Genomic DNA, 17,995 nt, shown 5'->3' with positions numbered 1-17,995 from the left:
AGGGGGGGCGCTTTGTACTGCTTTGTGCTGCCTGAGCAGTTCAAAGCCCGGGGAGTCCAGGGAAGGGGGGGTGCTTTGCGGAGCAGTTCAAAGCCCCCGCCGCCCAGCTGGGCGGCGGGAGTCCAGGGAAGGCAGATGCGACAGCTGCACATGCCCACAGAGAGGGCTTGGCGTGCCAAGTCCATCACGCGTGCCATAGGTTCGCCAACACAGCCCTATAATATGCTTTAAGATGCTATGGCAAAAAATGTTCTCACATGAACACATGAATCTGCCTTATACTGAATCAGACCCTTGGTCTATCAAAGTCAGTACTGTCTACTCAGACTGGCAGCAGCTCTCCAGGGGCTCAGGCAGGGGTCTTTCACATCACCTACCTGCCTAGTCCCTTTAACTGGAGATGATGGGGATTGAACCTGGGACCTTCTGCATGCCAAGAAGAGGCTCTACCACTGAGCCATGGCCCCTCCCTCCTCAAAAGTGATGGTTGCCTCTCTTATCTCCATCAGTAACAATAATTATATGTTGTGGCTCTCTAACATGTGGTAAAGGTGAGATACCTTTCATTGAAAGACCAGGGTTGTCAACATTTTCTGGCAGGGCTTCAGATTCTTCAAGAGCTGGAAGTTCAGCAGGTGAAGATTTTCAACATTAACAAAGCCTGCCTTGTACTTTGGGAATCACTGGTGATATCCCTGGACTGGGATAGGAAAGAGAAAGTATATAAAACTGATATCAACAATGCAGATAGAGTAGGACAATACAATGGTAATGCTCCCTCTCTCTCCTGCTAACTCTCTCTCTCTGATGAAGAATAAATACCCCAGAGCAGTGGTTCCCAAACCTTTTGGGCCACCGCACCCTTGGTTCCACAAACTCAACCCCAGCGCCCCCCCCATTCAACAACACAGTTGAAGGGGCCCACCTCTAGTGCCCCCTGCTGCCCCCTTGCCTCTTAGTGCCCCCCCAGGTAATCCCACCACTCCCAGGGGGTGGTTCTGCCCCCTTTGGGAATCACTGCCCCAGAGCATAGCAACAAGGAGAAGGAGGCTCAAATCTTTCTGTCCACAGTGTAGACTTCCCAGTTCTCTGGACTAAAGCCATCTCTTATATATTGGCCATAATTTCACCAAGATTACTTATGTTCAACAAAATCTAAGTTAATATTATACATTGTTTTCTTAACAAAGCTTATTTCACATTTGACATGTAATTTTAAGGCCGACGCCAACTATGTACAAAATTCTTCTCCATAACAAATTGACTATTCTGTCTGAAAATCTTTAACAATTTTTTTAAAAAACTCACAAAAATATTTTTAATGTGAGATCATTCAGTGATTCTGACAAATAAATTACATCATAAATATGTCATTCTCTTACTTTCAAATATCTCAGTGAAGAAAAGAAATGAACAATGTGACAATTAAGCAGCCACTGATGTCCAAAGTCTCAAGAGAATACATTATTACAGTTAGTGATGACTTCAAAATATGAAATATTAACATGGATTCTCATGAACTTTAAGACTGGCTGCCACTTGGTGGTTCAAACCCACAAAAATACTAACCTGTGCACATGAAGCAAGATGACTGCGTCATAAGGAAAATGAACACAACTTTAAGATTCCTCCAGATATAATGCAAAACCATGGCTTATTTCAGCTATGGCTTGTTTGTGAAGCCATGATACAGCTCAAAGATGATCACTGAAATCCTGGTTTGCCTTGAAAAAGGCTGGTTTGGAAAGCCTTTTCTTTGTAACGTGGGAGGGTGTTGCCAGGGACCAACCAGAATTAAACCCAGACTAAGCCAGGATGTCTGCATTCAGACATTACACAAAACCATACATGAGACTAACTGTGGTTAACAAGCCAACTTCACATCTTTGCTTAAAGGTCCATAAATAATCATAGTACGTTTAGTGATATCCATTCAGATAATCATACTGTGAGCTTAAATCCCAACTTTGCCATGGAAACTTGCTGTGTGACCTTGGGTTGATCATGCACTCTCAACCTAACCTATCTCACAGGGTTGTTTCAAGGGCAACATGGAGAGGAAAATGATTTAAGACACTTCAGATCCCTTCATTTCATATCACAAAGTGCATTTCAAAGCCTTCTCAGTTTCAGACATAGTTTGCCACATTGCATGGTGGGCTGCTGTTTGAGAAAGAGAAGCCTTGCACCACTTTGTGCACATGGAATTAGTTATACTGTGCTGTGGATAGGTCCCAAAGATCATGTAGTTTATTATGTCCCATCACATTAAAAACAGGAGTAGAATGGCAAAGAAAATGAATTACAAACTAGTCATGTGGTGCCACATGACCATTTGTTTCCCACAGACTTGCTTACATGATAACATGATGCAAACTACCCTGAGGTAAGACTACCCAAGAGGTAGTCAAGACACACACACATGTATGCCATTTAGTTTCTTCCAAGCTGTCCAAATTTTTTACCTCTCAGTTCAGTTCATGGCCATAACATGCCCGTCAAGTGACAATCGATGTTATTCATACATGGAAGTTATATTCTTGTATAAGAAGTAAAAGTTTAGTGACAAAGAATACTTCCATATGGGGATTTTCCCCACAGACAACTACACAAACACACAGGCAGGAAGCCCCTGTGGTAAACAGGAGCATCCAGATGATGATGTCCAATCTGGGCAAGATTCATCTGGCTTCCGTTTTTCCCCCTTTGAATATAAAACCCCCCCATTTCCAGGAGGTATCCAGCACTTTGTGGGACATCTTGGGCACCAGTGGGAGGGAGGAGGTGAGAAAGTTGTGCGCTGTGGGTAGGAAATCCATTTGCCCTCAGAAATGCTCCATTGGATCCAACCCATTATCTCTATGATTAGCATCCAAGGTATAATTTTTGCTCATTTCCCCCCCTTGAGAATCCCTGTTCTAGACATGAAGTTACACAAATGCAGAAAAACACTGCGCTTTCCCTTACATTAGCCTCAATTTGAAACTCAACTCGGGTGGTATCCAAAATGAAAATCAACATAACAATGTTCCAGACATTTTTGCTTTGGGGCTGTACAGAATCTCTTCCCAGGTGAATTGAGTAACTAAACATCCTGTCCAAACATCACTTGTTAACACTGACCTTGAAGCTGGCGCCCTTTGAACAAATCTTTTGTTTTGCTTGGATGAGCTCTGGCACTGTTATCACACTTGGGTTGTTCATATCTGCAGGGAGAACAGGAAGACGAAAAGACAACAAGGTAAAGTCAGTTTAATTTGTAAAAAATTGTCAAGTTAAATGCTATGCAGTCACACCAGAGCAGGGCTTATACACGTGCTTTCTCTAAAACCATAGCCAAATGCATAGAAAAATGTCAAATCAAACACATACTAGAGATTCATTAATTACACTTCAGGCCATTCTGTGTGATAAGTATTGTTGAGCCATTTCAGAAATATCTTTCCCAAAAAAACATCTGTGCTTGCTTTCACAATACCGAAAGCAGCTTCCTCTCATAAATCTGCTGTTGAATTTTAGCTGGAGAGTCCCTAACAAATTAATTCAGAAAGTTGTGTGAACCATGGAAAGGCACAGAGAACTGTTTTTACAAATTCTGTTTCAGGCTGGTACTGCAAAATTAAAGAACTAGATATTTTCACAGCTAGCTGCTGAAATCTCTCACCTGCAGCTGAACATATTTGTTCTCCCACATTTTATGGCATTGTCAGTTACTAAATTATTGATGTGATGTCCCTTCTTCATCGATTTTTACTTAAGGTGAGCTAAACACGCCCAGTTCCCATATTTTCCAACAAAGTTCTGTTGGATATATATACGCCCTTTGGTTTTGCTACAATGGCTACTGTCCTGGATTTATTAAAATTAGTCTAGTTATCTAAATTACAGCTCATAAGGTCTTTAGCCACTGTAGCTGTTTTGTTTTACAAGATAACAAACCATTTATTCCTGAAACTGTTGGTAAAGGTTGCTAGAGATATATGTATGTGGGTTCAAAGTCTGCTAGCAATGGCATGGGAAAGGATGGCCTAGTTCCGTGTTGGCGAACCTATGGCACGGGTGCCACTTCCGGCACGCGTAGCCCTTTCTGCCGGCACTCACGGTTCCTCCAAGCCGCTGGCCTTTCCGGCTCTGCCCCACCCCGGATGGGGGAGGCTGTAGCCCAGGGGTGGGAATCTCCGACATCATTGGCGGTGGCCCCCGGACTCTCCCACAGAAGCTGCCGCCATTGCTGCCGCTGGAGCGTGCGCGGCCAGCCAGGCGGGTGGGAGAGCGGGGAACAGAAGCCGAGCGCCCACACTCGGCATGGCTGGCGGCTTCTCCGGCGCCCTCTGGGCCTGTGCGGGCGGAGGGGCATGGCTGGTCGGTGGGTGCGAAGGAGGCGCCCTCTGCCCCACCCTGCTCGCCTCTCACAAGCCTGCCGCCGCGCCCCACCGAGTGGCAAATCCAAGGCAAAACCTCCCATGCATAAATGGCCTCTTTCTTTTTCTGTCTCCCTCTGTCCTTTTCTTTCTCTCCCTTGCTCCATTTCTTTCTCCCTTTCTCTCTCTTTTTCTTTCTTTCTCTCCCTCCCTTCCTTCCCTTTCCCCCTCCCTTCCCTTCTTTCCTTCCTTCCTTCTTTCCCTCCAGCGGCTTCTCCAGCATCCTCTGGGTCTGTGCGGGCGGAGGGGCGTGCAGTCCTATTCCACCTTTGAAGTGCCCACAAGCTATCCTCCAAACACCTTTCCATTTGTCTTGATATGTAGAGAGAAAACACTAAGGAACTAGTTGCCAATCTCCAGGTACTAGCTGGAGATCTGCTATTACAGGTGATCTCCAACCAATAGAGATCAGTTCCCCTGGAAAAAATTGCCACTTTGGCAATTGGACTCTATGGCACTGAAGTCCTTCCCCAAACCCTGCCCTCCTCAGGCGCCACCCCAAAAACCTCCCACTCATGGCGAAGAGGAACTTGGCAACCCTAGCCTCTCTCTCTGGGCCCCCTCTGGGGGTGGTATTCAGGTTAAATTGCCGCATTGGCACTCGGCAATAAATAAGTGGGTTTTTGGTTGCAGTTTGGGCACTCGGTCTCTAAAAGGTTCGCCATCACTGGCCTAGTTGCTAGCTTTTGGATATAGCTGTTAATAATTCACAATTTAACATCGCTTGTGACATTAGTTCACCATTTTCTCCTGATTCGTTGGGTCCATAAAGAAACCTACATAAAACTAAAGCTCAAATTCATACAATTTTAAGATAGAATTTAGAAAGTCACCAGAAGCAATAAAATAAGATGGAGAACTTCATAGATGTGAGTTAAAAACTGGGCCATTTATGCAAGGCTGTTTCCCCGCAGCCATCCCACCAACTGCTTTGGGGCTTCCTTTTGATTATGCATGCCTTTCAGAGGTCTCCTTGTGCTCCCTGCATGTTTGCCTGATTTTTCTGGATTCTGGCTAAAACAGCATGCGGAAAACACGGGCAAAACAGGTAGACACGCACAGGGAGAGCGATGTGACCTCTGACAGTAGGGAAAGCCATGCATAATCAAAACCAAGCACCAGTCGGTGGGGCGACCATAAGGGAAACAGCCCTGCATAAATGGCCCCCGCCTCACTTCATAAGAGGTAATAAACACCTCTGAAACACAATCACTTTAGCTGATGTCTAAAGGCGAAGAGAAATGGAGCAAAACAGACATCCCTGGGGAAGGAGTTCCAACCACTATGGTGCCACCACTAAAAAGGCTTTATCACACATAGCCACTTACTGCACCGTTGCTCCATGGGGGAACATGGAGCAAACATTTGGTTGGATCCAGCACAAGACGTCTGCTTGAACTACAGCTCTTGCACAACTAGAAATGCAAGAAAAACAGTAGCTCCAATGTACTAAGTCAAGCTTATTGCATCACACTTGCATTTCTGCCTGCACAAGATCTTCTACAATTAATTTCTGGGCCCTATACTATACGGGGAGGAAAGGGCGTAAGTCAATTTACATTTTGGCTTGCACCTCGCTGGACGCAAGCCACGGCCTTAACCTTGGAACTCCATAACTGTTTTAAGCGAGTCCTTACTGATACCGTTATTGTTTACTGCGCGGCCTCACTCTTTTGAAACTTTGTGCCAATTCACAAGACCGCTGCTCTTGGAGTGACTACGTTGAAAATTGCTTTTGATCTGTGCTCTAAATCAGTGGTTCTCAACCTTTTTCTGACCGTGGCCCCCTTCTGACCTTGTTTCCTTCCTTGTGGCCCCCCTGTCCTACCAGTAGAAAGGTAGCTATTTAAATGTTTGGTTTGTAAATAGCCAAGGAACAAAGAAGCATAAACAGCCACACAAAATGCACACATGCAGTTCTTATTGGGAAACTGAAATTTACAAAAAAATAAATACCCCACGAAAAGGGAATACAACATGCTAATAAACAACAACGTTCACAAAGAAGGGAGAACAAAGCCTCTGCCACAGTTGCACAAGATGACAGCGATACAAAAATCCACAGTTGCAAACGATGCATAGAAGTGCAATGAAGAAAGTCATGTGTTAGGTTTTCATGTGTTTCTGTTTTCTTCACTTCTCACTTCCCTCTGTGGCCCCCTAGACTCGTGCCGTGGCCCCCCATTTACGCAATTTTCACCTGTGGCCCCCTTGGAATATCCTGGGGGCCCCCGGGGGGCCATATGGCCCCAGGTTGAGAACCACTGCTCTAAATGTTCTCAACCCACTTGGAGCCGCTGTGGTGTAGTGGTTAGAGTGTCAAACTAGGATCTGGGAGACCCAAGTTCGAATTTGTAGTCTGCCATGGAAGCTTATTGGGTGATCTTGGGCCAGTCACACGGTCAGCCTAATCTATCTCACAGGTAGGGCTGCCAGCTCCAGGTACTGTAGGAATAAACAAATAAGCAGCACCTAAGCTCAAGTCTAAATAAAAAATAAACAACCACTCACTGAGTAAGAAATGAAACCACAATGTAATTGCTCAGTGCACAGTGTGAACTTAACACCAATGCAGTGAAAACCTATTAACTTAACACAAATACTATCATATACTATACAAAACTACAAGATTACAATATACAAGACAAATAACAAAATACGAGTCTTTATATCCTATAATATCACTTCTAAGAGTATGGTATAGTCCGTTTGTAGATGCACAAATGAATATCATTCACTTGAAGCTTGTAGGCAAAAGGACTGTGTTCAATCAGTCAGTCGGTCGGTCGAAAACACATCTTCCGGAATTGTTCAGCATTTTCACAATATCACGGCTTCGTCAGCCTTTACATGTTCGCCAACTATACGTAACAGGTACTAGCTGGAGATCTCCTGCAATTACAACGGATCTCCAGCCAATAGAGATCAGTTCCCCTGGAAAAAATGGCCGCTTTGGCAATTGGACTCTACGGCATTGAAGTCCCTCCCCTCCCCAAACCCCACCCTCCTCAGGCTCCACCCCAAAAACTTCCAGCCGGTGGCAAAGAGGGACCTGGCAACCCTACTGACAGGGTTGTTGTGAGGATAAAATGGATGCAACGATAATGACTTAAGCCGCTTTGCATCCCCAAAGGGGAAAAAGGAAGGTTATAAATGAAGTAAAATAATTAAATAAATAACTTAGAGAAGATTTAGGTGGCACCCAGGATTGCAACCTGTACTCTTGATAAAGATCTGGACTGACTCACTATTGATATATTTTGAGCCCAGATTGAAAACAAACGGGTTTGTAACGGGCATGAGAAACGTGTGAATTTATCCTGAGTCTGTATGATGCAAACTCCTGATTGTATTAGACTGATATCACACAAGAACAAAGCTCTCCTGGGAGAAGTATTCAAAGATGGGAGTATAAGATAAAAGACAAACAAATCCACTTAAGTTTCTTGGGGGAATACATTGGTTTCTTCCAGTTTATGTAGAAACCAGGAGGGAAAGGGATATGCTCATGGGCCATTTAAACAAAACAAAACAAAAAACAAGAGGAACAGACAGACCAATTCATGCTATATCGCAACCTAACCCAAAATAAACCAAAGAAAACTTCACAATGCAACACAGAACTAAACTGGACTCCCTGTTGCCATATACATTTACCAGAGTGTGATCTCTAAAATGACCCCAAATCGTACTGACATTCAGAACCTGTGCAAAGGAGTTTCCAGTCATCCAGAATCTGGAATTATACCCTTTTGTCTGCTTGTAGCATTTTTTGTACTTAGACATTAGATAAAAGCTTTGATACACTGCCCAAAGAAATGTTTAAAAGATGCACAGCTCTCTGTGGTTATGCATCTGTCCTCTTGTGCTGCGCCTGGAATCTTAAGCAATTCACAGGCTCAAACAGGAAATTGGACTTTAGTCCAGTTATTGGCTGTGATTTAAGTAACCATGTTATTATATCTGTCCCCCACTTGCAGTCGCTACAAGATTTACGTTCCCTTCGCAAAGACGCAAATGTCAAGAAATGAGATTTGTAAAGCAAGTGGACAATTGCTTTAGCTGTCATTGCCGCTAATTAATTGGGAGGAATGATATCTAGCAAATGAGAGCAATGTAATCCCTTACTTGGAGCTTTAGAAAAAAGGGGGAAAAAGAATACACAGTGTAGAGAGGGAAATAGTATGAATGTGCACAGCGATTAGTTTTGAATACCGGTCATTTTGTTCATGAAAGAGTTTACTCAAGTTCTTTAATATTGTTAGATCACATTCAAAATCATAATTGCATCCAGGAGATGTTCTCATTTGCTTCAATGAGAAACACATTTCTATCCTGAATTTGTTTTGCCTCCCACTCAACTGGGATGAAATTTTCAGGGACTGCAACCCTCACACACAGGAACTAGGGTTGCCAACCCCCAGGTACTAGCTGGATATCTCCTGCTATTCCAACTGATCTCCAGCCGACAGAGATCAGTTCACCTGGAGAAAATGACCGCTTTGGCAATTGGACTCTATGGCATTGAAGTCCCTCCCCCTCCCCAAACCCCGTCCTCCTCAGACTCCACCCCAAAAACCTCCCACCAGTGATGAAGAGGGACCTGGCAACCCCAACAGGACCTCCCTCCCACCCTTCAACCTGTTCAAGTCTCACTTACAGATCAGGCCAGAAGGGAAAAAAACCTATCAAGTGTTCAGCTTTGCCTCCCATTATCTGCCTTTCCCCCCATTTATAAGCTAATCGCAGGGTGAGGGAAGGGTCATTTTTCACCGATGAAACCACTGGGCAGTGTAGTTATCTGCTACAGCGTTAAAATCCTCTTTCTCTTCCTTGCTCCAATCCAAACTGGGAAGCTGCTTAGCTAATATTAGCATTTATAAAATGCTGTGGTGGCAGGGTGTGCGTGTGTGTGAGAGAGAGATCCAATCACAGATCTCACCGCGTTATGGGCAGAGCAGTCCTGCAGGGGAGGGGTATTTGTGTGGCGCCCAGGGACGGCGCAGCCTTGCCGTCTCTTGAGAGGCTTGCTGTCCGGAAAAAGAAATAAATAAAGGTATTTGGTTGGAAACCCTGTGAAACTGCCCCATTCAGTTTCACGGGGCCGCGCCTCCCTTTTTGCCAGCGCAAGTTTGTACTGGCCTCTACTGGCCTGGCACCAGAGGAATGCTGCTGGGGAGGCTGCGCCGGCACCCAAGCCTCACACTACCATGCTGCTCCCCGGAGCCAGCGTAAGTTGCTCTGCGCTGGAGTTAGTGCCCACTTTGCCGACGCAAGTGGCACTAACGCCAGCGTAGGGGTCATGCTGGCTCCAAAGACCTTCCACTCCTTCCTTCAGGATTTCTCTGTTCATTTGACTCATTTGTTTGTGTTCCTGCCTGCCCGCTACATTTTCAACTTTACTGGACATAATCTATGTATATGTCTATTTATCTCCTTTTTATCTTGCCTTTCCTCCAAGGAACTCAGACTCGTATGCGTAGGACTCCCTACCACCATTTTATTCGCACGAGAACCCTGGGAGATAGATTAGGCTGAAACAAAGTGACTGACTTGAGTCCATTGAATTTTCACTTACTGGGCAGTGTAGTTATCTGCTACATGCAAATGAAGAACCTCCTTTAAAGGCATCATTCATAACAAATCCCAGAACGTTTTGGTGCTGCTATGCTAGCCATTAGAATGACAAATGGCGGGGACGAAATCGATCATCCCTCCCTGCTCCCATTGTTTAATTTATCTCCTCATTGTCTGAGGGAAGTGAACATTTGTGGAGCTGGCCATTGGCCCATCAGATACGGGCTGCTCCGTGAAGGTGCAATGCAATTTCATGCTCAGGCAAGTATGTGTGACTTTTGGGGTAAGGAGAACAGAAGCTGTTTTGATGGCAAGCTTCGGATGGAGGGGATAGTGACTGCTGATTCGTGACCTTTTTTAACCAGCCAAGGAAAGAATGAAATCTTTGAGCTGGCTGCACTAATGTAGACCTTGGCGACAGGCCTGCTCCCGGATTAATCTGATACCCCTCTCTGCATTCTTCCCCCTTCTCCCTCTGCCCCTTTTCCCTGTTGCAATTAATGCTTCCTTCCTATACTTTCTGGTCGTTTTACCAAGGCAGGATTTATTAGGAATCCTATTGTACAGCAGAGACAGTGTCTACATTCTTTGCTGGTAGCCAATTGGATATGCAAAGGCTGAGATTTTTGTGTGTGTGTTAAGTGCCGTCAAGTCGTTTCAGACTCATGGTGACCCTATGAATCAAAGTCCTCCAAAGTGTCCCCTCCTTAACAGCCTTGCTCAGATCTTGCAAATTGAGGGCCGTGGCTTCCTTTATAGAGTCAATCCCAATCTTGTTGGGTCTTCCTCCTTTCCTGCTGCCTTCAACTTTTCCTAGCATGATTGTCTTTTCCAGTGACTCTTGTCTTCTCATAATATGTCCAAAGTATGACAGCCTCAGTTTAGTTATTTTAACTTTTAGGGTCAGTTCAGGCTTAATTTGATCTAAAACCCACTGATTTGTTTTTTTGGCGGTCCAGGGTATCCGTAACACTCTCCTCCAACACCACATTTCAAAGGAATCTACTTTCTTCCATCAGCTTTCTTCATTGTCCAGCTCTCACACCCATACATAGTAATAGGGAATACGATGGCATGAATTAACCTGATCTTGGTTGCCAGTGGCTCATCCTTACACTTAAGAATCTTTTCTATCTCCTTCATGGCTGCCCTTCCCAGTCTCAATCTCCTTCTGATTTCTTGGCTGCAGTCTCCCTTCTGGTTGATGATGGAACCAAGGAATAGAAAGTCTTCAACAATTTCAATTTCCGCATTGTCAACCTTAAAGTTGTGTAATTCTCCTGTAGTCATTACTTTTGTCTTTTTGATGTTCAGTTGCAGTCCTGCTTTGGCACTTTCTCTTATAACTTTCAGCAGTAGTCGTTTCAAGTCCTCGCTATTTCCTCCCAGTAATGTAGTATCATCGGCATATCTCAAATTGTTAATGTTCATCCCTCCAATTTTCACTCCACCTTCCTCTAAATCTAATGAGATTTTTAAATATACATAATATTTCACCCCCCTGCTCTTTGTTCCTGCAACTCAGAGCAGCTCATGTATGGATCCCAGGTGGTCACTCATCCTAGCACTTCTTGGGGCCAGGGTCAGCAGTTACTCTTATCCCATGCTTTCAGGCCATTCTCTAATCCCTCAACTGGTTCTACGTCTGCATTGAGGTAATGGGAGCTGCAGAAGCAACACCTGTAAATGATAAACTAAAACATATATTAAAGCGATCTGTAAACAGCCAGGAATAACAGCCCCGTGGCGCAGAGTGGTAAGCTGCAGTACTGCAGTCTAAGCTCTGCTCATGACCTGAGTTCGATCCTGACGGAAGTCGGTTTCAGGTAGCCGGCTCAAGGTGGACTCAGCCTTCCATGCTTCCGAGGTGGGTCAAATGAGTACCCAGCTTGCTGGGGGTAAGGGGAAGATGACTGGGGAAGGCACTGGCAAACCACCCCATAAACAAAGTCTGCCTAGTATACGTTGGGATGTGACATCATCCCATGGGTCAGGAATAACCCTGTGCTTGCACAGGGGACCTTTACCTTTTAAACAGCCAGGAGGGCTAAAAACTCATTTTAACATAGTAAGCTGATATAATCATTATTCAAGCAAGGGTTCAAAGAAAACACAAAGGAGTCAGATATATTCATTTCAAGAAAGCTACATAGTTGCATCAAAAGACACATAAGGCAAGAAGAAAGGACTGGAAAATGACAGGGAGGAGAGCAGTTAGAACTAAGATTCTGGGACGGGGCCACAGCTCAGTGGCAGAGGATCTGTTTTGCATGCAGTAGGGCCCAGTTCAATCTCCAGCAGCTCCAGTTATAAAAGGAACAGATGGCGTGAAAGGTCTCTACCTGAGACCCTAGCAAGTTGCTGCCTATCATAATAGACAATACTGACTTGGATAGTTCAAGGCTTGACTCAGTACAAGGCAGCTTTGTGCGTTTTTGATTTTAAGAATTAGTATGTAGAGTATGGTCTTTTATGCATGGGAGTTTTACCTGGGGTTCGATGCTCGCTCAACCCACACTTTTCTGTTGCGAACCCAAAAATTACTATGCACCAGCAAAGTCACCAGCTCAAAGCCGGAAGTGTCTGAGTCCCCGCCCCTTGAAATGCTGCTTTGTACTTGGCTGTAGTGCTTACTGTGAGGAAAACGACCAGTTCCCCTCTCCCCCCAGTGGTAACCCAAGTGCCGTTTTACAAACCATGTCTCAGAACGGAACTCTTTAAAAGAATCAGGGTGTGTGTGTGTGTGTGGGGGGGTAAAAACCCAAGTGTCATGTTTAAACCCTTTTTTATGTGAGACACATGTCTGCTCAGAAAGAACTTCTGGTGGGAGACAAAAATCAGGAAGCATTTGTGTCCCTGCCCCTTGAAACACTGCTTTGTAATTGGCTGTAGTGCTTACTGTGAGAAAAACATCACCCAACCACCCCAGCTCCCCTGTCCTGCACTTTGGCTTATGCATGGAGATGAGGACAATTTCACCCAGGTTGATCTCAGGGGAGATAGAAGGGACGAGAAGACTCTGACATTGTGGGGGCTGGCAGCAAGGTCATCTCTAATGGACGGAAAACTCATGCGTAACTCCAAGGAACAACTGAGTCAATTCAGGGGCAAACGTGAGTGAATGTACCCATGCATTAAGAACCTATGTGTCTGTTAGTTCTTTAGAAGCCATTTAAATGCCCACTGAACTTTCCCAGGCCATTTTGAGGATCAAAGCATGCCCTAACCTGAGTGGCTCAGACTAGCCTGATCTCATCAGATTGCAGAAGCTGAGCAGGGTTAGTACTTGGATGGGAAACCTCTAAGGAAGTCTAGGGTCATGACGCAGAGGCAGGCAATGGCAAACCACCTCTATTCGTCTCTTGCCTGAGGGGTGGAGATAAATTGGCTATGACTTGGTGGCACTTTCCACCAAGTCAAAGCATCTTGTTTGCTGAGTATGTGAGTCACTGCTGACCCGGCCTAAACCCACCCCACAGTGGACTGAAAGTTCCCATTGTACAGGTACCACCCACTCATGAATGTGAAGTTCCAGGTTATCTGTTAACCTGTCACTAGACTCTTTTTTTTGCTTTCTTCAGACGCACAGGCTGCCATTTACAGAATGAACACCAACTGTAACGATAGAAATAGATATCAAATATGAGCAGCTCTATTGGCTTTATAAAAACCATTCTTTATAAGTGCTGCTTTTGTATGGAGAAATTTTAAAAAAGTCCTTCAAATAATTTGTGCTTGAAATATTGTCGAAGGCTTTCATGGTCAGAGTTCATCGGTTCTTGTAGGTTATCCGGGCTTGTAACCGTGGTCTTAGTATTTTCTTTCCTGACACTGTCCTTCAGTGTTACTCCTCTGAAGATGCCTGCCACAGCTGCTGGCGAAACATCAGGAAAGAAAATACCAAGACCACGGTCACACAGCCCGGATAACCTACAAGAACCGAATTTGTGCTTGCATCTAGATAATCTTACTTTTGGTGAGCTGCCACACTAGCATTCCTAAAGAAGCCAAAGCAGGAATGGTTTCCTCTGGAAAGTGATACTTTCTTTGCATGCATCTGCTAAACGTGGCTAACCGTGTTTCTGGCTCCACTGAGATGCGTGAACCTCAACTTACTATCAACACAAAGCTAAAAATTCTTTCTATTGGTTCCAGGACTATTCTTTCTATTGGTTCCAGGGCTATTGTTCCACTGATATTGATTTTGCCGTCAAGTTACAGCTGACTCATGGCGACCCTGAAGGGTTTTCAAGGCAAGAGATGTTAGGAGGTAGTTTGCCATTGCCCGCCAGAGCTCTGAGAGAACTATGACTGACCCAAGATCAACCAGTAGGCTTCATGTGAAGGAGTAGGGACTCGAACCCTGTTCTCCAGATTAGAGTCCACCGCTTTTAACCACTACATCACGCTGGCTCTACTCCTGTAATATTACTCATGGGTTCTATTAGCCCTTTTAGTAGAAAATGGATCAACTAAGAAACTCACAGCTTATCACAATGCATGCCTTCAAACGTCAAAGACCATCACCCACCAAGATCCCTTACCTTGTTGATGTGCCAGGGATTGGGCGTCCTGTGTCCACAAGAACACACCAACAGTATCCTGTGGAGGGATGGCACTGCACTGGTTTATAAAGGCCACCATTAGCACATTCTGGAATGAACACATTGTCTTTTTGAGGTTGCTTGGCTTCTTCTAAAGCTGACTGGAGTTCTTGGTCGCATGATGCTGCTGCTGGGGGTGGGGGAAGAATGACACAGTCTGGTTATCACCTCTGAATTGATGGTAGGTTAGCCAAAGAGCCAAAGCAAAATGGAGTTTAGAGACATGGTACCACACTACTTTCCTCCTGCTGGTTTTAATCATGATACTAATTTTCCATTACTAAGAATAATAAATGACATCACTGGCTTCTGGAAATGCCACTATTTCTAATAAAACTGCTAAAGTACAATGAAAAAGTAGTAAATAATGGATTGAATCTCGTGGATCTTGCAATGTAAATATTCTGCAAATATGTCAGTATTTGACAACATCTGACATTCAGCAGTCAGACTAAATTAGAATAGAATAGAATTAACGTTGTTGATTCCACGTGGAGGCCCGATCCAGTATGAAGCTTGGAGAGGGAGGCGGGAGTGTGCAAAAAGTAGGAATTGTTTTGTATAGAGAAACATTCAGTCAGATAAGCTCCTTCTATAGGGTTGCCAACCTCCAGGTACTAGCTGGAGATCTCCCGCTATTACAACTGATCTCCAGCCAATAGAGATCAGTTCACCTGGAGAAAATGGCCGCTTTGGCAATTGGACTCTATGGCATTGAAGTCCCTCCTCAAACCCTGCCCTCCTCAGGCTCCGCCCCCAAAATCTCCAGGTGCCAACCCGGAGTTGGCAACCCTACCTTTGTAGCGATATGAAGTGGTACACCCCAGATATGGGCTTACTACCTCATCTGTTGTTCGTGAGACACAGTTTAAAACTGTGTGTGTTTTGCATTACTGTGAAATGTTGTGCACATACGGTATGTGCCTAGTGATAAGTAACTCTCTATACTAATTGCTCAATCTGTAGAAAATCACAGAAAGCATCTGCTTTAACATTTCCTGTTTTAACATTTCCTCCCAGTTCCACAAATTCCAATGATCTACACACGACAAACATCGTCAGAATTAAGAAATCCATTCATTCTTAATTCTCTTCCCCTCCTTTTCTCATTAATGTAATGGGCCATGAATGGACAATTAGAAAAGGCTGCTTCCCAGAGCCAGAGAGCTTTTATTAAGCTTTGACATTCAATGCACTCACTCCACAAAAAAACAAGGTAAGAAGATACTAGTGTACTTAAAAAAAAAAAGACACCTGCAAGGTGATACATGTTAACTGTTGGGAAGCAATGCACTTTAAGAGTGTCCAGTATTCAAGTTAAAAAAAAAAAAATCCCAGCGGCAAGCCTCAAGAAGAAACTAATGGTTACATTCAACATACAAACTATCATGGAATTGCAGTCCTTCCAGCTGACCATCTGTTTCCCAAAATTTCAACTGCCAGTGCACTCCTGTGTAGAGGTACTCCAGTCTAAGCCCATTGAAACAAATGAGCTTAGACTTGAGTCACTCTCCTTAGGATCACACTGTGGGTATCTTCAGCTTTTGGTACAAGCAAAATGCCCATGTAATGGGCGATTACCAAACGAAAGAAAAACCAAAGGAAGAATTTAGATATTTCTCAAAAATACATAGATAGGATAAACAGATAGACTTTCTAATTTGTATTAGGAAATGGAGGAGTTTAACTTCTTCAAATTGCAACTCTTTAGCTGCATTTAAGAAACATTAAAGACATCAAAAAACCTCAGATCCACCACCACTGATCCCTCACATCTCATGTGGTTTGCACCTAGACTATCTGCTAGGGCCAGTTCTAGATTTTGGGGGGCCCTGGGCAGAGAGTGCCCAGGGGGCCCCTATGCCACTACTAGGCCTCTCTTCCTGCCCACCCATCCACACACATGCCCCCACACACTACTGCATCCCTGGCCACAGGAGAATTAGTTATACTGGGGAGGGTGATGGGAGCTTTCCCTGGAAACCCGCTGCTGCATTGTAAATGGAGGGGGTCTTGATTGGCAATGGCAATGTTGCTCTTTCCCCCTCCTACCTCTATTATTGTGCTTGTTCCATTGTTGCTGGAGGAGCATAGGATGCTGGCAAATGGTTTGAGTGTAAGTTCCAGCATAGTAGCAGCCGTCACAGCGGGACCACAGTATTGTCCTGGCTGAATTATGTCATCACTACCCCAGAAATTAATTTCCATTCAAGCTGGGAGCAGGAAGGCTGCCTTTCTATGGCTGCTTATTACTGCGTCTCAAAACATCATATGTGGATCAGAGAGCCAAGATTTTTCTACTTGCCTGTGCCTGCAAGGCTGCTCAAAGTACAGCTGATCATCCAAAGTTTAGCACTCTTGAAAGTTTGGGTACATTCTCGTGGCCTAACGGAATGCTGAACATATCGTCAATTCCATATACTTCCCTGCTCAGCTGAATAAAAAAGGGATCGCTCCTTACAGATGAAACCATTTAGCTCTGTGGTTTCCTTTGCAGTAAAAATGTTCTTTATAAGGCTGATCCTTTGGAAATGCATTAAGAGTACATAAACCCTGTGCTAAAAAAAGAATGCTCCAAATTCATGATTACTTCTAGCTCATCAGAAATCAAGTTACAACCATATAATCCTTCTCCATATAATTGTTGTCAGTTCTGTACTGGAAAAAAAAAGTTAAACTAAGCAAAAATCTTCCATTCCACTTCATCTGAAATTTGCCCTTGATTAAAATTAAACTAATGTTTACTACTAGATTCTTTTTGTTTCTGTTCTTTTTTTTTTTGACATCTCTATTCTCAATCTCTGCTATAAATTGAAACATTAGAAGCCTTTGGTGCACCAAGGGCATGGTGGAAGGACTCATGATACTAAGGATGCATTCAGACATTAAAACAAGCTGCAATTGCCAATGGATACTAGCATTACATATGTTAACTGCAACTAGAATGGTCTTTGCTAGGCAGTGGAACCAGAAAACCTCCCCTAAGAACATAACATAAGAAAGGCCCTGCTGGATCAGACCAAGGCCCATCAAGTCCAGCAGTCTGTCCACTCCCCTCTTAAAGCCCTCCAAGCTGGCAACCATCACCACATCCTGGGGCAGGGAGTTCCACAATTTAACTATACTTCCTTTTATCTGTTTTGAATCTCTCACCCTCCAGCTTCAGCTGATGACCCCGCGTTCTAGTATTATGGGAGAGGGAGAAAAACCTCTCCCTGTCCACTCTCTCCAAACCATGCATAATTTTATAGACCTCTATCATGTCTCCCCTCAGCCGCCTTCTTTCCAGGCTAAACAGCCCTAAGCGTCCTAACCGCTCCCCATAGGACAGTTGCTCTAGTCCCCTAATCATTTTGGTTGCTCTTTTCTGAACCTTCCCAAGCTCAGTAATAT

The 17,995-nt window shown here is 44.4% G+C and overlaps 1 protein-coding gene across 1 annotated transcript in view; it reads right to left on the bottom strand.

The window, feature by feature from the left end:
* The window catches only part of SMOC2 (SPARC related modular calcium binding 2), a 191,197-nt gene that overhangs the window by 51,192 nt on the left and 122,010 nt on the right, over positions 1-17,995 (bottom strand). Inside the window, exons 8-9 of the mRNA XM_056853320.1 lie at positions 14,543-14,732; positions 3,124-3,206 (exon numbers count right to left, since the gene is read on the bottom strand). Of these exons, the coding sequence (XP_056709298.1) occupies positions 3,124-3,206; positions 14,543-14,732 (273 nt within the window). The remainder of the gene's footprint in view (positions 1-3,123; positions 3,207-14,542; positions 14,733-17,995) is intronic.

The sequence above is a fragment of the Euleptes europaea genome, chromosome 7, assembly GCF_029931775.1.
Source record: "Euleptes europaea isolate rEulEur1 chromosome 7, rEulEur1.hap1, whole genome shotgun sequence".
Lineage (NCBI taxonomy): Eukaryota > Metazoa > Chordata > Lepidosauria > Squamata > Sphaerodactylidae > Euleptes > Euleptes europaea.
Note: the sequence above shows the minus strand (reverse complement) of the source record. Positions and strands in the feature narration are given on the sequence as shown.